This window comes from Tremella mesenterica (genome assembly GCF_000271645.1).
Source record: "Tremella mesenterica DSM 1558 unplaced genomic scaffold TREMEscaffold_12, whole genome shotgun sequence".
NCBI lineage: Eukaryota > Fungi > Basidiomycota > Tremellomycetes > Tremellales > Tremellaceae > Tremella > Tremella mesenterica.
In genome coordinates this window covers 382,382-406,416 of record NW_006711236.1, presented here as the reverse complement: position 1 = coordinate 406,416, position 24,035 = coordinate 382,382, and the positions used below count along the sequence as shown (strand labels likewise).

Below are 24,035 nucleotides of genomic sequence, written 5' to 3'. Positions count from 1 at the left end.
GCTCGGACCTTTGCGGAAGAGTGCGGACTTGAAATGCGGGGCCAAACATCATCGCCTCTTTCACTTTCCTCTTTCTCCTCACCACATCCCCTTCCTCGTGTACCCCCCTCTCCATCTTCCTCTCTCTCCTCCATCCCGTCTCTCTTCCTCTCTGTAGTCTGGTCCAATAGCCGGTCAAATAGTCAACCAGTCTTTTCACAGAGACTGATCACGGACCACAAGACTTAGCCGACTAGCCGACCAACAAGACCTTCCGAACACTATGCGTCTCCTCAAATGGGCCTTCCCTCTTTTCCCTCTTATCTCGGCCTTACCTCAAATCACCCGACAAGGTAAATACCTATTCGATCCATCAGGAAACAGATTTTTCATCAAGGTGATTTCTTAGTCGCTCATGATGAATGAACGTTGAGTGCTGACACAGAGGGAGTGGCATATCAACCTCAAGGTACTTTAGCGACTGATTCTGCGTCTAATGAGGCAAAGTGAGTGTGATCCTCGCTTGGTAAAAGGCAAGGAAACTGATGTATAGTGGAGGGTTTCCAGAACCGTGAGTATCATCTTGGTCATTCTAATCAAGGTAACCCGGTCAACCTTCTCAAAATCAAAGACCACCCTGTGTGTGTGTCGAATGTCAAGGTTTGAAACTGGATGACGTCGACCTTTGGCCATGGCAGACCGAGAAAGTTCTCCATCACTGCGCTGTTTGATATTTCTCCTTTACATTTGGGCGAGGGAAGGGGACGAGGAATAAATGATGTTCGAAGTTGCTTGCCAGACAGACAGAAGCGATCGCGGGTCAAGGTCCGAGAGTGTTGTTACGAAGCAGGGAATGTCAACTGAGACAACATCAACTCACACAACAGATCATCATTCATCGATCCACTTTCTTCCGCTCAAAATTGCACAAGAGATCTACCTTACCTCAAACAACTGGGAGTCAACGCAGTGCGGGTATATTCTGTCAATAGCAGTTTGAATCATGATGATTGTATGAAAATGTTTGATGATGCTGGTATTTATGTTTTGTGAGTTAATCATTTCTTTGTTCTTTGTCCTGTGTCCTAGATCATCTTCTTGACACCTGATTTCATCACGCCTCTTCTTGCTTTCTTCCTCTGCTACCATCGCTTTCGTCCTACTTTGCGAAGTAGGGTTCATCCCCACTGGTCGTCGGGATTTGTCGGATCTGCGCCCTGAATCCCACTTGTCGACATGGAAGCTGTGTGTCTGACGACTCGGTCTATTGTGATGAATGAACAATATGTTGTTGGACAGTTAATGACGACAGACTCGACGTCTCTCTTCCCCTCAACGGCAGTATAGACAGATCTTCCCCTTCATGGTCTACGAACCTACTGAACGAATACACAACCACCATCAATGCTTTTTTGAAGTACGACAACATACTGGCTTTCAACATTGGAAATGAAGTTATCAATCTGGTGTCCAACACCAATGCTGCTCGTGGGTTGACTTCCTTCACTTATCCGTCCATCGAACCTTTGCTCGATCCGCCTTTCTCCATGCAGCGTCTCAATCAGAGTGCCACCTTCTCTCCCACACTCTGGAAGATGCCACCACGACCCAACCTCAGCTGTCGGCGCTCGCAAGGGGTGAGAGAGCCTTCGTCGACCTTGAGGTCTTTTCGTCCGAGTGAATGGAGATGATGAAGATGAGCTCACGCACAGCCTACGTAAAAGCCGCGGCAAGAGATATCAAAGCCTACCTCAGAGGACTCGGCTCATCTGTTCTTATTGGATATTCAGCCGTGGATGGGGATGCCGATTTCCGGAATACATTGGCGGAGTATATGTCATGTGGCGATGATTCTATATCTGTGGATATTTATGGTATGTCTTGTTCTGCTCCTTTAGCAGCCCCTCCCCTACGAGTCTCCTTCCTTCCCACATATCCATGACCCCTATATGACCGACACGACTTTCCATCTCTATATCGGTGCATCAAGAAAAAAGGGTTTCAGGGAGGCTGATGGACTCAGGCCTGAACAACTACGAATGGTGTGGTAACGAAACCATCACGTCTTCAAATTGGAACACTATCACCTCTGGCTTTTCTTCATTACCCGTCGTCACTTATATGTCCGAATATGGCTGTATATTCAACCCACCTAGATTATGGACCGAAGTGACTGCTTTGTTTGCTTCACCCGTTTCGGATGTGTTTTCTGGTGGGATGGCATTCTCGTATTTCCCCACTTCGGATGGGTATGGGATGGTGACGATTGATGGAAATAGGTGAGTGATTTCTGTTACTCTTATCTCTGCACTTTCTTTTGACGTCCTCACAAGCCGAGCATCTATCTTCGCTTATCTCAAACCATATTTCCCCTCCCTAGACCCATGTCCTCTGCACGAATTAGGTGAATCTATGTTGGAAGTGATGGCTCATAATAGCGTGACCACATCAGACGACTTTACCCGCCTTTCAGCCCAGTACAACAATACCAAACCTCCTACTTCGATCACCAAATCTTCCGCTCCAGCCGTCACCACCATCTCTTGTCCCTCTGAAAATTCCACCCTGCTGGCATCTTCTACCCTCCCTCCAACACCCGACGAAGCGGTATGTGATTGTCTGAACGCCAACGCTTTCGCATGTTTGGTGAAACAATCCAGTGCGAATTCCCCCACGATCGTCGGCGCCCTGATCGATTACACTTGCTCTTTGTTAGGCGCAAACGGTGGTTCATGTGATCCTATAGGGGGAAATGGGAGTAGTGGGATGTATGGATCTTTGAGCATGTGTTCTCCCGCTATAAAGTTGAGTTATGCCATGTCTGCGTATTATGGTACGAATCCGGTGTCTACAAGTTGTGATTTTGCTGGGAATGCGACTTTGAGTCCTCATCGTGAGTCACCGTGATTTCTTCTACCTATTTTTTGTCTACATTTATCCTCATATCTGCACCCACTCTCATATCCACCCCAATTATCATGTCTTCACTCATACTCATACTGGTAGACATCCTCATCTTGTCTGCTCTTGCGTTGCGGACCCCTGGTATGTGGCGATATTGACTTCCAGCCCCCAACACAGCTCAAGATGCCTCTACAGCCGCTCAATCCTGTTTGGCACAACAACCATCCGGAGGGGTTTACACCATTTCAGCATCCAGTAGCGTACCTACCGGATCAACCACCGCTTCTGGTTCAGGATCCAGTTCTACCCCAAGTTCATCTTCCGGTTCTTCATCATCTAGTGCTATCCGTTCATCAGGAACGGGATGGACCGTGTTATTTGGTTTGACGGGTGTATTACTGGGAGTAGTCCTGGGAGTACGAATGTGATCTTTTCGAGTACAACAAAGAAAGACGCCGGGCGGAGAAACAGGTCGGACAAGATGGACGGGGATGAGGGTAGGGGAATGGGGATGGAATTGCAGTAGGGGCAACATTGGGATATCGGGGATCGGATAACAGGGTAATGGGGTAAACAGGGGTTAGTTAATGTTGCATTTTGAAAAGGACAATTGCTTGTCATGAGTATGAACATTGTTTAATCGTCTTATACATATCGTATCACAGACTGACCTTGTCCTATACGAGTCTTTCATGGTGCAGTGGGTCATACCATATGCACCTGATGTCTATGTGACTGGTTAGGTGCTTCAGTCAAGACGCGTCTACTCGGTAAGTATGGTATATATGTAGTTCATATTCAGGGTCCGTGCGGACCTGTCCCGCTTGTCAGGTGCAGGCGGTGCGTACACCTGTCCACCCCCTTGGCCCTTCAGCCTCGCCGCCTCGGGTCTTGGAAGCCTCGTGAATTGTTGACAAGTACGACTAGGATTGTACAAAGTCGTGCTGCTACTCTGCTTACTTTTTTCGTGTCTTCGTCAGCTACAACGTTTTCTTTGTGAGATTGATACGACTAGTAGCTAGTATCTCGCTTCCTTTCCTTTCCTTGAATCATATCAGGCAAAGTAAAGAAATGGGTAAGAAAATACCACCTGGTATACATATTTCAGGTCCTGTACATCTTGGTTCTGTAGGTCACGTTGGAACGAGTGGGACGAGAGGAAGGAATGGGAGTTATGGGAATGGGAGAGGTGGAAGGAATGGGAATGGGAGAGAAGGGTATGATGAGGTATGTGACGAATGTCTTCTTTTTTGCCTTTCCACGTTACTTTCGATTTTCGATCATCTTCTTCTCTTTTCTCACCATCTACCTCGCTAGAATTACCATCATCTTACTCGACAGGCGAAGTTCACTAGTCGTACTTGTCACCCTCTCTTCTACCCCACATACCTCGCAGAGTGAACAATGAAAGGATGAAGAAGCGGAGTAGCGGAGTAACCGGGTGAAAGGATATGGTCATCTTTCACAATAATGCTGTGTGTTCCATCCTTCCCGATGATCGCACTACGAGTACTTCGTGTCATTCAACTTGATCAACGTCGTTCGCTCGGACTCGGTTCAATCATCCTCGAGGTTCACCTTACTTTCTTTACTTTCCTTACTTCTCTACTTCTCTATCTTCCTTCCAAACACTTATCGTTCCCTCTCATCACAGCCGAGACTCAACAAGTGAGAAGGATTTGAAAGTTACTAAAAATTTGACTACCCTTTCGACTACTTCTCTCCTTGTAGCTGTTGAAAGACGAACGATTCCGACTTTCTGTGCTCATAATACAGTCTGAATTATCTCCATCACCCACAGCTATTTATTTAGATCATCTATCGTCCCTACCTACTTCACCTAGTATTTCAATGGATAATTACGAAAAAGATTATCCATCTAGACCTACTTCACGAGCAGCTTTATCTCAACCTCTTCCTCCTCTTCCTTCTCATCGTCAAATGTATACACCAGAATCATCTCGTTTCTTACAAGATCATAATCCGAATGATTCTTCTTCACGTTTTCTCACACCACCACCAGGTCATACGATAAGAACCACGACAATAACGAAAGATTATCATGATCGAACTTGTATACCACGTACTAAATCAGGAAGAAGATGGTTCTTTTGGGGAATACCAATCGCAGTGGTTTTAATCGCTGCTATTGCTGTTGGTGTAGCTGTTGGTGTTACACAACATAAGAACGGATCGAATGGAAATGGGGCAAATGGAAATGGTGTTTCTACTGGTGGAGATGGGGATGGAGGAAATGTGGTAGGTGGTACGACTAAAGGAGGGAATGATACTATTAGTTTGACCGCTGGAAGTGGAGGGAATGGAAGTGTTGTTAAGATGGAAGATGGAACTGAATTTGTTTATATTAATTGGATGGGAGGTAATTGGGCTGTGGATCCGGAAAAACCATATACCGTGAGTTGAATTCTTTCTCTTTTTCAGGGTCGTGAATCAAAAGATCTTCATGTTTCAAAGTGAATCAATTGTGGACTTTTTTTTTTTCAATACTATCGTTCATTCCCGATTTACCTCTATTCATGTGAGATACGACAAGGGGAATCTGTTCGATGTAACATGTAACAGTCTAGTTTGATGGAAGGGATCTGCTGGACAAAACATTGTTGCTGGTGGTGTTGAAGGTGTCTCCAAAAGAGAAAGAGTAGCTTCGACGGTGATATTTATGAACGTGCCTAGCTCAGTAGATCAAAGTGACGGAAATAACTGTCTTCACGATCGCAACAAAGAAACAGACGTCGATATCATCAAGCCGTCTTGTCACCGAGGGAAGAGCTACACGGTAGAGCCGAAAAGTAGAGGGAAGTAAATGTGGATTGACGTTTGGGTCAATGAACCTACAAAGAATCGTGATGTCAGGAGAGTAAGCTGATCATCCTAGGTTTCCGGTCGTGCTCAAGATTGGAGTCCAAGTTTATTAGAAGATTGGAAATGGGGACAGAACATAGTTAGAGGTGTTAATCTGGGTGGATGGTTAGTAACTGAACGTGAGTAATCTTATCTCGTTTTTGTTGAGTATGTACTGACTAAATAGCTTTTATAGTTCCTGCTTTATATGAACAATATCAAAATAGTAATCCTCAAGCTGTTGATGAATATACTTTATCACAAGCGTTAGTTCTTTTCTTCTTTTTCTTCTCTTTTCTCTTTTTCATTTTCTCTCTTCTTCTTTCCCTCTTTTTGTTATACCTCCTATCCCTTATTTTCTATGCCATTTACAATCATGACTTCACTCGCCTTTATCCCCCATTCCACATCCACATATATCCATCTGTCATAAACCTATATGGACTCGATATGAATCTTCTACCACATCTACTTTCCTATCGAGGTTCGATACTATCGTCTTAGTGGCATCAGTACGAAATTTACCCAGTCATCATTAGTGATGATCGAATTACATCCTTGATTTACCTTTGCGATTTCAACAATATCAAACGTACGAGTGACTGACGAATAGATTAGGTGATAATCTAGCTACAGTCATGGAAGATCATTATAAAACTTTCATCGTATGTCTCATCACTCCCACTTGTCAGACATCGGAAATATCCTTTTTGACTGACTTGTAGACTGAACAAGATTTCGCCGAGATCGCTCAGGCTGGTTTGAATTGGGTTAGGATACCATTAGGTTATTGGGCAATAGCTACGGAGGGTGATGAACCTTTCCTAGCTCAGGTTTCATGGACGTGAGTTGTAAACTTTTTCCCCAATTCCCCTTTAAGTGGGATTCTCTCTTCTCAAATGGAAAGAGACCAAAAGAAGAAAACAAGTACACTCTTCCCCGTATCCACTTACTCGACTCAAAATGTCTTACTTCCCCCAAATAGTGTCTACTCTTATCTCTTTCTCACATTGCAGGGCAATACCTATAATATTTGTCGCTGCCTCCTCGACATCCATGCTGACACCCAGATACTTCGTCAAAGCTATCGCCTGGGCACGCAAGTACGGTCTCCGAATCTTACTTGATTTTCACGCCCTCCCTGGGTCACAAAACGGTTGGAACCATTCTGGTAAAGCTGGTTCTATCAATTGGATGTATGGTGTGATGGGCATTGCCAATGCTCAACGTCATTTGGAGTATATACGTAGTTTGACAGAATATATCAGTCAAGATGGGATAAAACAGGTCGTACCGATGTACGTGACTCCGTCTTCCTCCTCTTCTGCTCCCCCTCATCCCATACAATCCCTCCCCACCTGCGTTAACGTTCCACACCATGTATACTGCACTGCGACTACTGTCTTCTTGAATCTCAATGTGGATTGAGATAGTTGGGAACACTATCCACTCCGGGAGTTCGATGATCATCCGGATCCAAATTATTCACAACCATGATGACATGTTAAAGTGTGTACAACTTAACGCTGACGATCAGGATTTCACTCGTCAATGAAGTCGAAGCTAGTATCGTCGGAATGGAAGTCATGCAGGCTTTCTATTACCAAGCTTATCAATTGATCAGGGGTATCACAGGTTTCGGAACTGGGAACGGACCGATTATTGCTATACATGAAGGGTTTGTGGGGATCGCAAAATGGGAGGGTTTCCTCAATGGGGCAGATCGATTGTGAGTCAATAAAGTTTTTGATACAGTTTCACTTCACCACCCATCTTTCCCTACCAATTCACTTATTCACCGTGCGCTTTGCTCTCTCCTGCCACTGACCCGAAATCGAAAGATCGCTATCTCAAACACTTCTCCTGTTGACTCTGCTGCTGCTCCTCAAGGATGAAGCTAAAGCAAACAGATCTCTAGACCAACATCCGTACCTCGCTTTCGGCGGCGCAAACACAAATCCTTGGTCTTGGCAACAATCAACAGCTTGTTCTTGGGGAGGCGGTACAAACGATACACAAACTTCTTTCGGTTTAGTTATGGGTGGTGAATGGTCTTTAGCCATAAACGATTGTGGTAAATGGCTCGTTGGAGTTGGTGGTACTCCTTCGTATCAATCACTTTCCAATTGTACGCAATGGGACGAATGGTTCAATTATTCAGATCAAACCAAAAGTGATTTGTTAGGTTACGCCAAAGCAAATATGGACGCTTTACAAAATTGGTTCTTTTGGACTTGGAAAATTGGTAATTCTACGGAATTAGGTTATGCTTCAAGTCCGTTTTGGCATTATAAACTTGGATGGCAAAATGGTTGGATACCTGGTGATCCAAGAGTTGCAGGAGGGTATTGTAAAAGTATTGGGATTGGAGGTAGTCAAGTGAGTTATCTTTCGTGCTTCTCACTTCTTTCTTATCTTTTTCATCACTTCATACCTGTCATCACCAGAAGTAACACTTTAAACCGGATTTCTTCACCTTCTGCATTCATTGATCAATTTGTGATCGTTATTTGAAGAAGTGCTTTTTTAGAGGTTGATTACCTGAGTATGAAAATCCTCGTAGCAGCGCTGACAATCAAGTTCGAAGGCACGTTCCCTGCTTCAGCTACAGGTGGTGTCGCATCCCCTACTATTGATCCTTCTCAAGTATCCAACCATTCAGTATGGCCTCCAACATCAATAGGACCTTCTTTCACTTCCGCCCAAATCGCACTTTTCCCTACTCGTACGCAAACGGGTACGCCTATAATTTTGCCTACCCCTGCACATGCGGCAAACGCTACTATAGGTAGTGGATGGAGTGATACGGCAGATACTACAGGAGCTTGGGTTTTGGTGAATGGTTGTAATTATCCACCGTGCGTTGTCCCTTCTTACCTGCAATTCAGGTCACACCTCCCTTTAATCTATATCTCCCACTCACTCCACATCAAGCACTTTTGTATACTCACTCTCCCGACGAGCCGCATGATCCTTCTATGGTTACTTGAGAGTATTCAGTATGTATCTGGAGACTTCGTTGCTGACATCCAGGGAATACTCGGCCACAGATGCTTCCCTCCTTCCTACCGCTCTATGCACGGGCGGAGCCGCCAAGCGTGATATACCATCTATCCCCACGTCTGCGCCGATGATGGTGTGACACACTATCTCTTGTAATTTTCGGAATCTGATCATTGTCATTCTCTAGACATTTAATCATTCAGGTTTTTTCAATGGGCTATTTTAGGATTTGTGGGTATTTTGTTTCTCTCCATTTTCATGGACAATTTGACTGTGACATCTGTAGAATCATTAGAATCAATGAATCATGCATCTTCCTTACTATCAAACCATAACGATCATCTCCTTCAAACTAACTCCCGGTGCGCTCCTCTCAACTCAGTCTGTTCCTCATTACTTACTTCCAACCAACCAGCACCATGGGTAGTGAGTGACATTGTGACTAGACCTTTCACTGTTCGCGGTTGAGGGTGTCCCAGAACTTGTGACTGTCTGACGCCCTAGTAACAACGGGCTTGGTAGTGGGAGCAACTTGTGTAGAGCTGGATTCATCTACATGTTCCATGCCGGTCAGGGTGGACGGTCCCCCTTGCGCATCAGAGGTAGAGACTGTGGTCCTTGCTGTCTGACTTCCTTGTGCAGCAGTGGACTTTGACTTTCTCTTGCGTGTTGTTACCAGTCTCCGATTAGAGTTTTCGAGATCATGAGCAATTCTAGCCAACCTCCTTCCTTCCCTGTCAGTTTTAGGTATCTCCCCTCCTGCTAAAGTGGCATATTCTTCTTCCTGTGTCATTTCCCTTCCTTGAGTGATTGTGTAAGTGTCATTGTATCTCAATTCCTGTTGAATTTCCTCTCCTTCATTCCAAGATTCCTCATCATTGTAGAGCTCTGACTCATCATAATCATATTCCGGTCCACCAACAATGATGGTGTTCTGTGACATATAAGCCTGCTCGACCTCAGGCGTCCATTCATATCCCAACCAACCGTCTACCAATTCTCCAGTCTGGTGCATCAGAACGGGGACAAACACTTCTCTTGAAAACTCAGAGCATCATCATAGTATCCATCGTCTTGTCCATATGGAGATGGAACAGACCTCATATGGGGGTTAAAGGTAGATTGATTGGTGTTGGTATTGGACATGATTTTTTGATTATACTCAGTGAGAAAATTGTGTGCAGGTGTAAGTTTGGGTTAGATGGGTATGTGATGATTGTGAATTGAGATTAATTCAAGTGTCATTAGGTCTTTATACTCACTTAATTCTTATAATAGTCCGCTCTGAGGCCTTTCATTTATCTTACCGAGCGTTTTAAGGGGGACACGATCAAAGGTTCAGAAAACACGTTGAATGATGCCATCTGTTTCGACCTGTTTTGAAAGGAAATGATTGAAAAGTAGAAGTTTAGATGTCTGACACATGTGTTATCTGTCAATCAAAAGAAGGCATTTCAGAAAGGAAAAGATAATGCATTAATTCTACTTATCTTTTCACTGACCCTATCGTACTGTACTCCTACTCAATAGACCTGAATTTGACAAGATACAAAAATTGGGTGCACAGAAGAGTCATCCGCTTTGCCAAAAGTGTCCCCGAAATGGGACTTTCACGCTTTCCTCCTCCTTGAGGACTTGGGATTTTGTGTCGCCGAAGTATGTTTCGTCACTGTTCCAGATGAGGAAAAAGGCGTCCTCCCTCCGGCATAGCGTTCTGACTTCTTCCTCCTCCGGGAGTCTAATTGGGTTTCTCCACTTGCCAAAGCCGCATACTCTTCTTCTTGAGTCTTTGCTCTTGCAACACCTTCACTCTCCTCATATGCTCTTGATCCTTGATTAGTTTCCCTACCATCACCTGTTAGATCCTCTTTTACATTCGTGACTAACTCAGAATGAGTATATCCTTGAGTTCCGGTTGCAACCATTATAGTATCCTCTCTTTGGTCCTCCATTGAACTCTTCTGGCCCCACATTCGATGCCACTCATAGGGAGGAGAAACCTTCACAGTCTCACCAGTCTGAAGTCAGGCCAAGATAAATATGCAAAAGTAGCAACTCACCACTTCATCCGTATACGGATCTAGATATTCTGTTGGTTCGAAAGTCACCAAGGATCCGGTCACGCCGTCCGTATTTTGATATGACATGATGTTTGTTGTGAATCTGTTGACAAGCTTATGAATGAGATTGATGAGTTAGAGTACGGAAGGGCAAAGAATGAACAAGACAAAGATTTATTTGGATAAGTAATGGGAAGAGGGGGGGTTTTATACTAGTCCTTTGCAGACTCAAGAACACCGCCCGGGGCTTCTAATCACTTTCACCGCCGCGTTTTCAGGGGTATTGGTTCAAAGGTGAAAGAATCGGCATGAGATGATATCATCTCTTCTAATCTGAGCTTGAGATCGATTTCTTATCTTCGAGTCATGAATTTTGACACATGTCTCACTTTATTTTCCTTTATACAGCGGGGACATGCTCAGTCCCCGCGCGCGGAGTAAATTGAAACACGTCACAGCGATACGACAAAGCAGTTGCTTTCATGTATGCCTGGAGATAAGGTGTCCTGCGGCTTACAGAAGCGATGCAGTGGTTCCTCTTGTTGAGAGTAACAGCAGGACAGATGAGACAGTACCAAGATAGTCTCAGGGTATGACATGAAACAGGAATAAAAAGAGTTTTTGTGCGCTATTGTACTGTAGTAGATCCATCTTTGCCTACAGACGTCTCCTACAAGACAACTTAGCTCCTTGCAAGATGTCACATGTGAGACTTATCAGAGGAGGAATGATATGAGGAAAACACTATCTATACTCACAGACCTGAATACACTGTGAATCATATCAAATATTCCTGCTCATTTCCTGAAAATTTGGACCATGCCTCAATATGCTTATGTGTGGAACACAGATATCATATGCATGTTTTACTTGGAGGGCTCTGATGGATCATCTGACTCAACCCACGTCTACTGGCCCTTCTCTCAGTTTCACTTTCAGCTAGGTCAAATCCTTGAAGACCACCTCGTTCTGTCCGATAACCGTGTAGCATCCAATGTTTAGCTTTAGTAATTTCATTTTCAGGATTAGACCCCTTCCAGCTATAAAACCTCTCAAGGGTATTTCTCATGATCCATGTATCACTTGTATTGGTCAGAAATTCTTGGTTTGTTGTGATTGTATCAGAAAGTAAACCCATCTTCTCTTGTTCTTCTATCATCTCTATCCCAACTACGACGAAGTTGACCGCAACTGGGCTATCAGAGCTGATAATGGACTATGTGGTAGCCCAGCATGGGCTACCATCATCTTGAGTACTTTGAGCAAGAAGATCAGGAGATGATTGATATTCAAAGAATTCATCTTCATCAATTGTGGGGTCCCAATAAGATGGGAGATAGAAGTCATTTTGATTTTGATTGTCACGAACTACGTCGTGACACCTCGATTACTCCACCAACAATGACCCTCCTTTGGCCATCAAAACCCCATCACGCCTTAACCTCTTTACTCTACACGTAACTCAGGACTTCTGACACCAAGTACGGCGAAGTTAGACGGAGTTAGGCTAAGTAGGGACAATGGGAGCAGAAGTACGGCGAAGTTAGACGGGGTTAGGCTAAGTAGGGACAATGGGAGCAGAAGTGCGGCGATGTTAGGCGGGGTTAGGCTAAGTAGGGACAATGGGAGCAGAAGTGCGGCGATGTTAGGCGGAGTTAGGCTAAGTAGGGACAATGGGAGCAGAAGTGCGGCGATGTTAGGCGGAGTTAGTCGAAGGAGGAAGAGGATGGCCGAGGGCTCGGGGAAGTTGGACGAAGTGCGTTGAAGTACGTCAAAGCGCGAGAGGGTTGGATGAACGTCTAGGAGGAGTAGATAATATTAGCTGAGAAGATCGCTGAAGTTCTTCAGCGATCCTTGATTGTTGTCAGTAGTGAAAGACAGATAGAGATAGCTATAAATCAAGATACATCGCCATCAGTAGAACAAAACCCTAGTTAGAGTAACTACGCCGAAGTACGCCGTAGTTACACCCCTTTCGACGTCTGCGCCCTCCTGGTTGGGTGAGACATCGACTCAGAGCGTGAAGTTAGCCGAGGTTCGTCGACCGTCGGTCTATTAAGAAATAGTTGTTTGACGGCCGTGACAGTATCAAGGATCGCTGTTACCGACGACCCGTGCGAACCTCGGAGAAGTACAAAGATAATATGGAACCAGAAAGAAGAATTACACGAGGGATGAGTAGGGATGGAGACAGGATGGAGGAGAACGAGAGGAGAGCATTGGAGGAGCTTAGCAGAGCAATGGGGCAGGACCTTGGAGTGGAGGATAGTGTGGGGGGATCAATTCAAGGAGATGAGTTCGTTCCACCGGTGCCTTCTAACCCTCCTTCTCCTCCGTCTAATGCTCTCCCACCTGCGGGATCCCCACTTGGATCAGACCAAACCCCGCGCCCAAGAGAAAACACTGGAAGTACGGCGAACTTGGGAGAAGAAGGAACACAAGGGGTGGTGTTGGCCTTGATGCAGATGGTGGCGAATATGAACAAAGACATGATGGAGGAGAGAAGGCGTAGGGAGGAATGGGAACAGAGAAGAGAAAGGGATACAGTGGGCGGGATTGCAGAAGGGATATCAGAAGGAGTGAGGTACGCCATGGGACGGCAAACTTCGGCGACCCCAAGCGTAGTGGGCGAACAACGGAAGGGGATAAAGCTACCTAACCCAGACCTCTGGAGAGGAGATCGGAACAAGTTAACCGCCTTTCTGTCTGAGTGCGACGTACATTTCGAATTGAACTCTCATCTTTTCCCCGACGACACTAAGAAAGTCTTTTTCATGATCTCTCATCTACGCGAAACACCTCTTCTTGCAGTGCAGCCCGATCTATCCAAAAGACCTCTTCCTGAGTACCTCACGACACACGATCAGTTCATTAAGTACCTCAAGACTAACTTTGGTGATCCAGACGAAGAAGGAACTGCGGCCCGACAACTTAACGACCTCAAGCAAACCGGGTCTGCTTCGGACTACTTCTCCGCCTTCCAGCGACATGTTGCGATTCTTAAGTGGTCTGATGATGGAAACCTAGTTGACCGAGCCAAGAAAGGACTAAAATCGCACCTCCTAGATGAAATTGCAAGACACGGTAGATCGTTTGGGACTGTGAAAGAGCTATTGGAGTTTGTGATTCCCTTGGACAACCGCCTGTGGAGGAGACAAGTGGAGAAGGAGGCAGAGAGGAAAAGGGAAGGAGGGATAAGGACAACGACAGTGGTGGAAAGTCAGAGGACGGAGAAGAAAGAAGAGAAGAAATGGGAAAAGGGGCAACCTTCGGCGCAGGGTGGTGTCCAGGCGGCTATGATGTCGACGGTGGTAAAGAGTACACCGCCAAACATCGACGAAGTTCGCCGAAGATGGCCTAGGCCAAGCTCCGATCTGAGGGAGACAAGGAGGAAGGAGGGGAAGTGTACCGAGTGTGGTGAAGCAGGACATTGGCTGAAGGAATGCCCTGTAAGGGAGGCTAAGGTTAAGGTTGGACTGTTGCCTCCATGGGGGGGGAAGTTCGGAGAACGTGGTGGAGGATCGGGAGGGAACGCAGTACCTCTCGGACAGAGGAGGAACTTGAATGCGGTTGGAGGAGAAGTAGATTTGGAAGAGGACCAGGGAAAAGAAGAGGACCTGTCGCAGTAGGCGAGGCTCGGCGGGTCCGCCATATTCTCTCGGCCACCATTCCCAAACCCATAAAAGAAACACAGCTGATGGAGCCAGAGGATTGTGAATACAAAAATACACCACTCAGTACCCCTTGTTCATGCAATGTCGATAATCATCTCCTCATCCCTTCCGTTTCCAGAGATCAACCTAAATCGGACATTTTCATTAATGGAATAAAGCTAACTACGCTCTGGGACACTGGAGCTACTTGTTCATATATAAGCCCTAGGGCGGCAGCGAAGATAGGTGTAGAAAAGAGGCGATATCAGGTGAGCGTACCCGTTCACATGTTCGACGGCTCGGTGAGTGTCGCTGGACCCATCACCGAGTTTGTCGAAGTCGGATTTAGTTTGACGAAGGACGCCGAAGTGCGATCTGTTTGTCTCGATGTAACAACGCTCTGCGACGCAGATGTTGTGATAGGGTGGGATTGGATGAGGAAGGAAGGGGTTGTCCTTGATGGAAGAGACAACTCGGTGAAATTTCCCATCCCAACCCCACCAAGTGCGGCGAAGTTAGCGGCCATAGGGCTGCCGACTCCGACGGACGCGATAGACCTCCGCGGCGAAGATGAGCTTGAAGAGCTGAGCCCGGAGGAACAAGACGAGTTGTTCCAGGTAGTTCCTGAACAATACCACCAGTACATTGACGTTTTTAATCCGAAGAAGGGAGGAGAGACCCTTCCCCCTTCAAGGTCCTACGATTTGAAGTTTGAGCTTAAGGAGGGGGCGAACCTTAAGGTCGCCTCCCTCTATGCTCAAGGAGAAGATCAGAGACGCGCGCTGAGAGACATACTAGATCGCGAAATCGCCGCTGGCCGAATTCGGGCAAGTAACTCGCCATACGGCTCACCAATGTTTATGATACCGAAGAAAGCCGAAGGACAATGGCGAATGGTCATCGACTATCGAAAACTGAACGAAGCGACCATACCAGATGCCTACCCTCTCCCTCTAATAGGTCAAATTACTGAGGAACTTGGAAAAGCAAGGTATTTCAGCAAACTAGATCTAATTGGAGCATACCAATTGTTGAGGGTGACAGAGGGACATGAACACCTGACGGCGTTCAGGACACAGTATGGTATGTTTGAATCTCTGGTTGTTCGTGATGGGCTGCGAAACGCCCCCGCGGTCTTCCAACACTTCCTAAATGAGGTGTTTAGAGAGCTACTAGGGAATGGAGTCGTGGTCTACATTGACGATATCCTCATTTATGGGAATACGTTGGAGGAATTACGAGGAACTACGGCGAAGGTCTTTGAGGTACTGCGGAAGGCGAGCCTGTACGTGAAAGCTAGTAAGTGCGAGTTCGAAAGAGATTCGGTGGTGTTTCTGGGTTTCGTGGTATCCTCTAAAGGTGTATCGGTGAACCCAGAATACATTGATGCCATCACTTCCTTCCCACGTCCTAAGAATCTACGAGAGTCAAGGGGATTCATTGGAGTTGTAAGCTACTACAGGCGCTTTGTCCCCAACTTCTCGAAGATTGCTAGACCTATCAATGACTTGACAAGGAAGGAGGTACCATTTGTATGGGGAGTCGAACAGGAGTCAGCCTTCAAAGAGTTGAAGGCTAGGATGTGTACTGCGCCGGTGTTAGCCCATTTTGACCCTACATTGAAGACGATATTACAGACAGATGCGTCGTTCTTCGGCTGGGGGTTCATAATTTCGCAGATCAACACGGCTGGTCAAGAACACCCGGTAGCTATTGAGTCTGGTGCTTTCAACACAGCTCAACTGAATTATACGGTAGGAGAAAAGGAGTTCCTCGCTGTAGTGGAGGGTTTCAGAAGAAGGAGACACTTATTATTGCAGGTAGAAACCACAGTACTTACCGACCATCTAAACCTTACCTACTGGATGGAACCGAAACAACTCAGTCCTCGGCAAGGTAGGTGGGTAGAGGAGCTAGCTAACTTCAGGTTTAAAATGGTTTATCGGCCAGGAACCCAGGCAAGTCTTCCAGATGGATTATCTAGACGGGCGGACTATCATTCCGGGAAAGGAAGTACCATGGTACAAGAGAGCAACCTTATCCAAGGTCTGCCGAAGTTCGACGAAGTTGACGCCACCACGTCGGAGTTGCGTCACCTCCTTCGAGCATTGCAAGGGACAAGGGAGGTAAAGGAAAATGATCTTGTGGACCCTATGGATCTAGTACTTGGAGTTCAGGAGGACGAAGACATAGAAGGGGTCAGAGAAGAATTATTAGGAGTCGTTTGCGCTGAGTGTTCTCATCCTACGTGTAACGATAACGTGCAGGAACCAGGATCAATCACCGAACTACGCCGTAGTTCGCGGTCTCCTCTAATCCTTCGTGGGGGGTGGAACTCAAGAGGTTTCCTCACATTCGACGATCGCATTTATGTGCCGAACTACGCCGATGCTCGGCTGAAGATCATGAAGATGCGACATGACTCAGCCTTGGCCGGTCATCCAGGTTCGGCGAAGACCCTTGAACTAGTCCTGAGGGATTATGTCTGGGTTGGAGTAAGGAAGGATGTCGAAGATTATGTTGCTGGATGCGCGGTATGTCAGAGAGCGAAGACTAACAGGCAGAAACCTCATGGGGAGCTTAAACCACTGGAGGTAGCTACGAAACCTTGGTCTAGCATCTCGATGGATTTTATCGAGGAGCTGCCAAATTCCCATGGATATAATTCCATCCTGGTAGTGGTGGATCGGTTGACCAAATGGGCCATTTTTATCCCGACTACGACGAAGTTAACCGCAGCCGGCCTATCAGAGTTGATATTGGACTATGTGGTGGCCCAGCATGGGTTGCCAGAGAACATAGTATCGGACAGGGGATCGAAGTTTACCTCCAAGTTCTGGAAGAATTTGACCGATAGTCTCGGAATAAGACTACATCTCTCTACTGCATATCATCCACAGACTGACGGACAGACCGAACGAACCAACCAGTCTTTGGAACTGTATCTTCGAATCTTCACCTCCTATCAGCAGAACGACTGGTCAAAGCTACTCGCTCGAGCTAGCTTTGCTTACAACAACACCCAGCACTCTGCGATAAACAAAACCCCATTCTATGCGAACTATGGATATCACCCTCGTTGGGCTGAAGAGATAAAGGCTAGCGAGGTCGAAGTGCCCGCTGCTACGGTGGTGGTAAAAGACTTGACTGAAATACACAAAGATTGTATCGAAGGAATTGAGAAAGCTAATGAGAAGTACGCCGAAGGATACAATAGGAAACACCGGACTACGCCGAACTTCGCGGAAGGAGACCTAGTGATGCTGTCGTTAGAGAATATTAAGACGAAGAGACCAATGAAGAAGTTAGATGTTAAGCAAAGTGGGCCGTACAAGGTAGTACGGCAGGTAGGTTCTCATGCTTGTAAATTGGAATTACCAGGAACGATGGCAGGTATCCATGATGTATTCCATGTCTCCTTGCTCCGTCCTTATCACCCTCCAATATTTCCTGGTCAGCAAGCTGAGCCACCTGGGCCAGTAGAAGTAGACAATGTGGGAGAGTCTTGGGAGGTAAAGGATATCGTGGACTCTAGAGTAAATAAGAGGTCAGGAAAGTTAGAGTACTTGGTGGAGTGGTTAGGTTACGAAGGAACAGACGATTCAGTATCATGGGAACCAGTGGAGAACGTCGATGGAGCTGATGACATATTGGCGAAGTTCCACGAACTTCACCCTACTAAGCCGAAGGAAGGGCGACTGCGAAGGGCTAGGAGATAGAACGTACTGCATACAACATAGGATTACAGCTACGTACCGCTCACTTGTCCTTACTCTTACCCTTACCTTTTCCTTTTCCTTTCTCCTTCGATCTACTCGGTCCCGCGGGATTGGTGTGGAGGCTACCGATGACCGAAGGTAGATCGAGAGTCTCAGACGGGAACGCAGTAGAGAGAGAAGCATTCCATGCCCGATTCATAGCCCCAAAGAAGTCACCGAAGTCCTGGACATCTCGAGCAGCTTGCATGCTCGGGGTCCTCCACAGAGAACGTATGGTCCGTAGACACTCGAAGGGAAGACTGAGGAGGTCGAGAGCAGTCTGGGCTGAAGCTGGGACACGAGAATTACTACGGCGACCTAACCAGTCAAGGGACGGTGGTGGCTCATACGCCATAGGAGTGACTAGGAAGGGGGTGTCGAACAGTCTTCGGCGAACATCGGCTATCTCAGTAAGGCTTCGGCGAGAGACGTCCGCTAACCTTGTCCTTGCTTCGTCGTCCAGAGCCCCAGTGTTGACTACATCTACTAACGCCGCAGTAAGATTGTTTAAAGCGTTAGCTTGACGAGAAGAGAAGTCAAGCAGGAGAGATGTATCATTTCGGGCGGCCTCAAGCTGAGTAGTGAGACCGAGGACGAGAGAACGATAAGTGGCGAGTTCCTTTTCGTCCTCAGGAATACGGACGTCCAGGGAGATACGAGGGTGGACGAGGGACAACCGGGGAGCAGAGGGACCAGCACGCTGAGTATCTTCATTTTCCACATCACCATCATTGAAGGCAACCTCCTTCCCTTTAGATTTCCCTTTTGATTTCTTTAAAGAAGACTTCGGTGTCTTCTGGGAAGCAGAGGGAGGGGTGACGGGAGGGGCCGCCGAAGAGGCCGGAGGAACAGAAGGACGCCGACTTCGGGTGCTGTGAGCCGGAGGAGAAGCTACCACTGGAGAGGACGGACGTGGCGCCGAAGGACGAGAGGCCGAAGGACGGGAGGCCGAAGGAGCAGAGGCCGAAGGACGGCGAGAAGACGAAGGAGGAACAGCCGGGAGACGTGATGGGCCGGCCACAGGAGCGAAGGGCGACGGCGACGGAGGCGACGGGCGGAGGTCCGGCGAAGTACGGCGAACCGACCGGAGAGACGAAGACGGTACCCGCGAACGGGGGACAGACGCTGGAGTCTGGGGAGGGGGGAGAGGAGAAGCGTCGAAGGGACGGGGCGGGATGTCCCGGGCAGAGGAAACGGGACAGAAGGAGCAGGGGCCAGACGTGCATGAAGCACAACGGAGGGCCTTGTTGTGTGGCCTGACTGCCTTGAGGCAGGGCCAGTTTGGACGATTATACGTGATAATCTCACGTCTACTAATTAGCAGGACTAACTTCGGCGTAGAACGAATAGGTGGACTCACCGGCAACGATCACACGCTTCGTCAACACCAACCGCGATCCAACGACCAGGCTCGGACTTCATCTTCTCCCACAAGTACTCTTCTTCCCGCAGTGATCTCTTCACCCGTTTGGGCGAAGGCTCCCCTCTGGGAGAAGGGGGGGGAGCAGCGACGGGGACGGCGGCAGCAGGACCGGCGGCGGCGGCAGCAGCAGCGGCGGCAGCGGCGATGGCGTTGGGGGGGGGGAGAACCCCGGAAGAGGAAGAAGAAGAGGAAGAAGAAGAAGAGGAAGAAGAAGAAGAAGAGAGGGAACGGCGTCGTTTCTGGCCCACAATTTGAGCAGGGGGAGGGGCAGGACCGGCTGCGAGTTAGCAATGTCTTGGAGAGCTAAAGAACAGATAAACAAGGCCAAGTTCGGCGAAGGTGTGAGGGGTTGGACGAAGAACTCACGCTCAGGACTATCTACGTTGTTGTCCTCTACACTAATCACCTCCACGTCATCATCCGGGTATTCTTCTAACTCGCTTTCACCCTCACTATCGATCCTACCCTCCCCATCATCATCATCCTCACTTTCTTCGGTGTCGGGTCGATCACCCGACTCCGAGCCCCCACTGAGCGAGTCCTGGTCGGAGGAGGACGGAGACTCACCAGGACGAAAGGCGGGCGTCCTACGGCGAGGAGTGGCGGCAGGAGGAGGCCCTCCAGGAGAACCCGTTACGGGGACGGGAGAACCAGCGGAGGGAGAGGCGGAGCGAGGGGGCGGGGCAGCGCCAGACGGCTCCCCCAGAGAGAGAGTGCCGAGGCCGAGGGAGGAGACTTGGCGAGATCTGTCGCCGAAAGAAACTGAACATCAGCCAAGTTTGGCGAGGTAGGGTGAGTATCGATGAAAACTCACGAGCAGATGACACCATACCACCAAAGTTCCTCATGGCGGCGAAAGGGCTGGGTGTAGGAGTAGAAGGGGCCATGACGTTAAGATATTTAAATGAGAATAAAACTCGAGGCGATGATTCAAGGTAACAAATCTGTTTTCTAGGTAAGAGAGATAGAAAGTTTTGAAAGCAGATGGGAAAAAGAGAGAAGCTCGACGAACTGCTCAGTATTTAGTATAATCAAACCTAACCCCTCGTCGTCAACATGCAGCAAACTTCGCGTTTCATCAACAAAAGGCATCGCAGGGACGATCAAAATTCCCACGCTATAGTGTCTCATCTCAATATAAGCGAGGGTTACTTCGACAAACAACGTTGTTGTTCGGCTGCCATTCAGGAAGCGTGTCTCACCTACAAAAGACACAGGGCTTCTTACGGCAAACCTCGACGAAGTTAGGGGAGTCTCATTGTCGGGTTCTGGAGTGAAAGGAGGCCCAACTACGAAGTGCGGCGCAAAGAGCAGAAGAGTGGAGGATGGTCATGGGGAGGGAGAGAATGGGGTGCTACGCTGCTAAGTTCTCTTGCCACGACAGAGGTGTAATCGCTCACGAGGACGTTCGCGGCTAAAGAAGGGGGCGACTGTCACAAACTACGTCGTGACACCTCGATTACTCCACCAACAATGACCCTCCTTTGGCCATCAAAACCCCATCACGCCTTAACCTCTTTACTCTACACGTAACTCAGGACTTCTGACACCAAGTACGGCGAAGTTAGACGGAGTTAGGCTAAGTAGGGACAATGGGAGCAGAAGTACGGCAAAGTTAGACGGGGTTAGGCTAAGTAGGGACAATGGGAGCAGAAGTGCGGCGATGTTAGGCGGGGTTAGGCTAAGTAGGGACAATGGGAGCAGAAGTGCGGCGATGTTAGGCGGAGTTAGGCTAAGTAGGGACAATGGGAGCAGAAGTGCGGCGATGTTAGGCGGAGTTAGTCGAAGGAGGAAGAGGATGGCCGAGGGCTCGGGGAAGTTGGACGAAGTGCGTTGAAGTACGTCAAAGCGCGAGAGGGTTGGATGAACGTCTAGGAGGAGTAGATAATATTAGCTGAGAAGATCGCTGAAGTTCTTCAGCGATCCTTGATTGTTGTCAGTAGTGAAAGACAGATTGAGATAGCTATAAATCAAGATACATCGCCATCAGTAGAAGAAAACCCTAGTTAGAGTAACTACGCCGAAGTACGCCGTAGTTACACCCCTTTCGACGTCTGCGCCCTCCTGGTTGGGTGAGACATCGACTCAGAGCGTGAAGTTAGCCGAGGTTCGTCGACCGTCGGTCTATTAAGAAATAGTTGTTCGACGGCCGTGACATTGATCAGGTTCAGACACAGAATCTTCAAAGGGGTCAAGATAAGTGTTACTTCCATCCTCTAAACCCTGTGAAGTGGGCCATAGGGTAGCACCAACAGGGATTTTTTCTTTGCCAGCACTTCGGGCAAGCTCGGCCCAGTATTCCCTGCCCATTTCGGATGTCTTTTTTATTTCTTTTGGATCTATGGAATATGAATCTGCTTGTTGATGAATGTTTTGTCAGCTTTATCTTTTATGAAAGTCTGAATGACCAGATGGATTATTAGTAGAGTGCTCTTGAATGATTGTAGGGGTCAATAATATGGAAGTGGGATATTGGTCAATAATCTCAGCATAAGGCCAAATCCTTTGACCCTTGACCATATTCTGGAGGTTGTAACATGTCACATGACTGATGATCTCATCATTTGTTCATTCGTATCCTTTCGGACCGTAAACATATCCATGTCAGCTGCTCTCTTACAGATGGAGTTTCAACCACAAACAGTATGTCTTTCTCCTGACATATGTCATATTTCACCATCACCATTTAATTCTCAATCCTTGATCCGTTTCATTATTCCACCGTCACCATTTAAGCCTCAATCCTTGATCCGTTTCAAAGATCATAAATCTCATCCATTTTTATTCTCCCAATCACTTAAAAGTACCATTTCCCCATCATCCTCCTCTTTCCACTTGATCAAAATTGTATCTTCATCTCTCAACAGTTCCCCCAAATCTCCATAGCTCTCTGTATCTCCAACCTGAAAACTGAGCTTCCAACCGCTCTTGAACTTTTTAGTACGTCTCAACTCTCCATAACTTCTGACCGACAAGATCCCTTCATGTTCTTCACTTCCAGTCATTTCTTTCAACTCCTGCACAACATCTTCAGGTATGTCTTTCTCAACCTTGAGCGCATAATCATCCGTGAAAGGAACTACTAAAGTTGATTTCATCCTCTTTAATTTAACTTTGAATGAAGCTGGGAAATCTCGATCTCCCTCCAAGGTTTCCTTGAGCCAGTTAGGAATCCCTTTACTGGTTCTCGAAGAGAATATGTTGGTCATGTTTCCCAATAAAGTCGAGGCTGTATGCGACTTGTGGGGGACGGATTTGGAAGACGGTCGATGAGTTCGAGACGGGTTGTGAGAATGTGACTTGTGATGAGATTTTGAGGCAATGTTGGTAGACTTAGTTCTCCTATGATGAGTGATGGTTTGATCGGAATCTGATTCTGATGTAACGGTTCGGGGTAATGGATCAGGAGGTGAGTCTTCATCTTCGGAAGGAAATGGGATATGAGGAGGAGAGTCATATGTCAAAGGTTGTTGTGATTCTAGAGGTGCGGAAGCTAAGTAAGCAGCTAAATCATCATCATTCATATATTGTATATTTGGATCCAGGATTGGCTCATCATTGGTCATTGTATTGATATTATTATCATAAATACCCAGACCCGCAAATCGATCAGCAAGTCCCGCAGGAGGACCAGAAAAATCGTAATCTTGCGTTGCATTGCGTAGCGGGGACATGTCATCGTCTGAAAAATTGTTGAGAGGTGGTTGTGCTGGTCTCAAGGTCTCTCCAGTGGGGTAATAATCGTTTGTCATACCACGTTGACGATATGCGGACGCAGGAGTTCGAGAAAAGGGGGAAGCGGGAGGGAATGTAGAAGGTCCTGCTTCGTTTAGATTATACCCTTGATCAAGAGGAGGCCGGGTGTTGAATCGATCATAGGAAGGACGGTAAGGTGCAGGTGTAGAGGGACCAAAGTCGTCCAAGAAGCTATCCGATACTCTCGTTGTGCGTCTAGGGGGAGTGTGGTGATCCGTCATCAGACCTCGACTCGTATCTGCTCGTCTTGGATGGTTTGGTGAGGATCTGTGATGGGGTGTTTTGCGTTGGCTTGGTGAGTTGTAGGGTTCACCTTCACTGTCAAAATCATCATCATAGTCTTCCTCGTCGTATTCCTCAACATAAGGTCGTGCTCGTTGACGGGAAGACATGTCAGGGAATTAATAGGAGAGATATGGAGATGATGAAAGCCAGGTAATAGCATCGGAGATATTTAATGAAGGGGGAAGGCGTGGTACTTCCTTTCATCACTTCGAACGTGTCGCTGGTCGGACCAGGTGAGAGTCGGAGGTTTCAGACATTCAACAGTGAGACCAGAGAGGTTTGCCTGTTCATTTCACGCTCTCATCACTGTCACCCAATTACCATCCCCAACAGACCTCGTGAAACTTTTTTC

At 47.3% G+C, this 24,035-nt stretch overlaps 8 protein-coding genes across 8 annotated transcripts; 3 read left to right on the top strand and 5 right to left on the bottom strand.

Annotated features, from left to right (window-relative positions):
* The first annotated feature begins 84 nt into the window (after positions 1-84).
* TREMEDRAFT_72288 (uncharacterized protein) lies at positions 85-3,532 on the top strand. Its single transcript, XM_007007159.1, has 9 exons — positions 85-376; positions 427-485; positions 533-550; positions 867-1,028; positions 1,292-1,467; positions 1,692-1,853; positions 2,003-2,258; positions 2,418-2,872; positions 3,049-3,532. Exons 1-9 carry the CDS (start codon positions 263-265, stop codon positions 3,309-3,311), a joined length of 1,665 nt encoding a protein of 554 aa, XP_007007221.1. The 5' UTR covers positions 85-262; the 3' UTR covers positions 3,312-3,532.
* Positions 3,533-4,950: 1,418 nt separating this feature from the next.
* TREMEDRAFT_40623 (uncharacterized protein) lies at positions 4,951-9,072 on the top strand. The gene is made up of 10 exons (XM_007006959.1): positions 4,951-5,298; positions 5,780-5,885; positions 5,933-6,011; positions 6,359-6,410; positions 6,471-6,589; positions 6,816-7,043; positions 7,283-7,474; positions 7,656-8,124; positions 8,326-8,603; positions 8,779-9,072. Exons 1-10 carry the CDS (start codon positions 5,221-5,223, stop codon positions 8,885-8,887), a joined length of 1,710 nt encoding a protein of 569 aa, XP_007007021.1. The 5' UTR covers positions 4,951-5,220; the 3' UTR covers positions 8,888-9,072.
* A 127-nt stretch (positions 9,073-9,199) lies between these two features.
* Positions 9,200-9,763, bottom strand: TREMEDRAFT_64843 (uncharacterized protein; the record flags this gene model as incomplete). The annotated part of the gene is made up of 1 exon (XM_007007054.1): positions 9,200-9,763. The coding sequence occupies one exon, from the start codon at positions 9,761-9,763 to the stop codon at positions 9,200-9,202; it is 564 nt and encodes a 187-aa protein (XP_007007116.1).
* A 595-nt stretch (positions 9,764-10,358) lies between these two features.
* TREMEDRAFT_64842 (uncharacterized protein) lies at positions 10,359-10,895 on the bottom strand (the record flags this gene model as incomplete). The annotated part of the gene is made up of 2 exons (XM_007007053.1): positions 10,359-10,766; positions 10,809-10,895. 2 exons carry the CDS (start codon positions 10,893-10,895, stop codon positions 10,359-10,361), a joined length of 495 nt encoding a protein of 164 aa, XP_007007115.1.
* A 313-nt stretch (positions 10,896-11,208) lies between these two features.
* On the bottom strand, positions 11,209-11,967 carry TREMEDRAFT_64841 (uncharacterized protein; the record flags this gene model as incomplete). Its single annotated transcript, XM_007007052.1, has 3 exons — positions 11,209-11,314; positions 11,567-11,579; positions 11,715-11,967. 3 exons carry the CDS (start codon positions 11,965-11,967, stop codon positions 11,209-11,211), a joined length of 372 nt encoding a protein of 123 aa, XP_007007114.1.
* A 985-nt stretch (positions 11,968-12,952) lies between these two features.
* Positions 12,953-14,437, top strand: TREMEDRAFT_64840 (uncharacterized protein; the record flags this gene model as incomplete). The annotated part of the gene is made up of 2 exons (XM_007007051.1): positions 12,953-13,354; positions 14,033-14,437. 2 exons carry the CDS (start codon positions 12,953-12,955, stop codon positions 14,435-14,437), a joined length of 807 nt encoding a protein of 268 aa, XP_007007113.1.
* Positions 14,438-18,220: 3,783 nt separating this feature from the next.
* On the bottom strand, positions 18,221-20,529 carry TREMEDRAFT_64838 (uncharacterized protein; the record flags this gene model as incomplete). Its single annotated transcript, XM_007007050.1, has 4 exons — positions 18,221-19,529; positions 19,580-19,919; positions 20,009-20,404; positions 20,457-20,529. The coding sequence occupies 4 exons, from the start codon at positions 20,527-20,529 to the stop codon at positions 18,221-18,223; spliced, it is 2,118 nt and encodes a 705-aa protein (XP_007007112.1).
* A 1,884-nt stretch (positions 20,530-22,413) lies between these two features.
* Positions 22,414-23,790, bottom strand: TREMEDRAFT_64837 (uncharacterized protein; the record flags this gene model as incomplete). The annotated part of the gene is made up of 1 exon (XM_007007049.1): positions 22,414-23,790. One exon carries the CDS (start codon positions 23,788-23,790, stop codon positions 22,414-22,416), a length of 1,377 nt encoding a protein of 458 aa, XP_007007111.1.
* Positions 23,791-24,035: the final 245 nt, after the last annotated feature.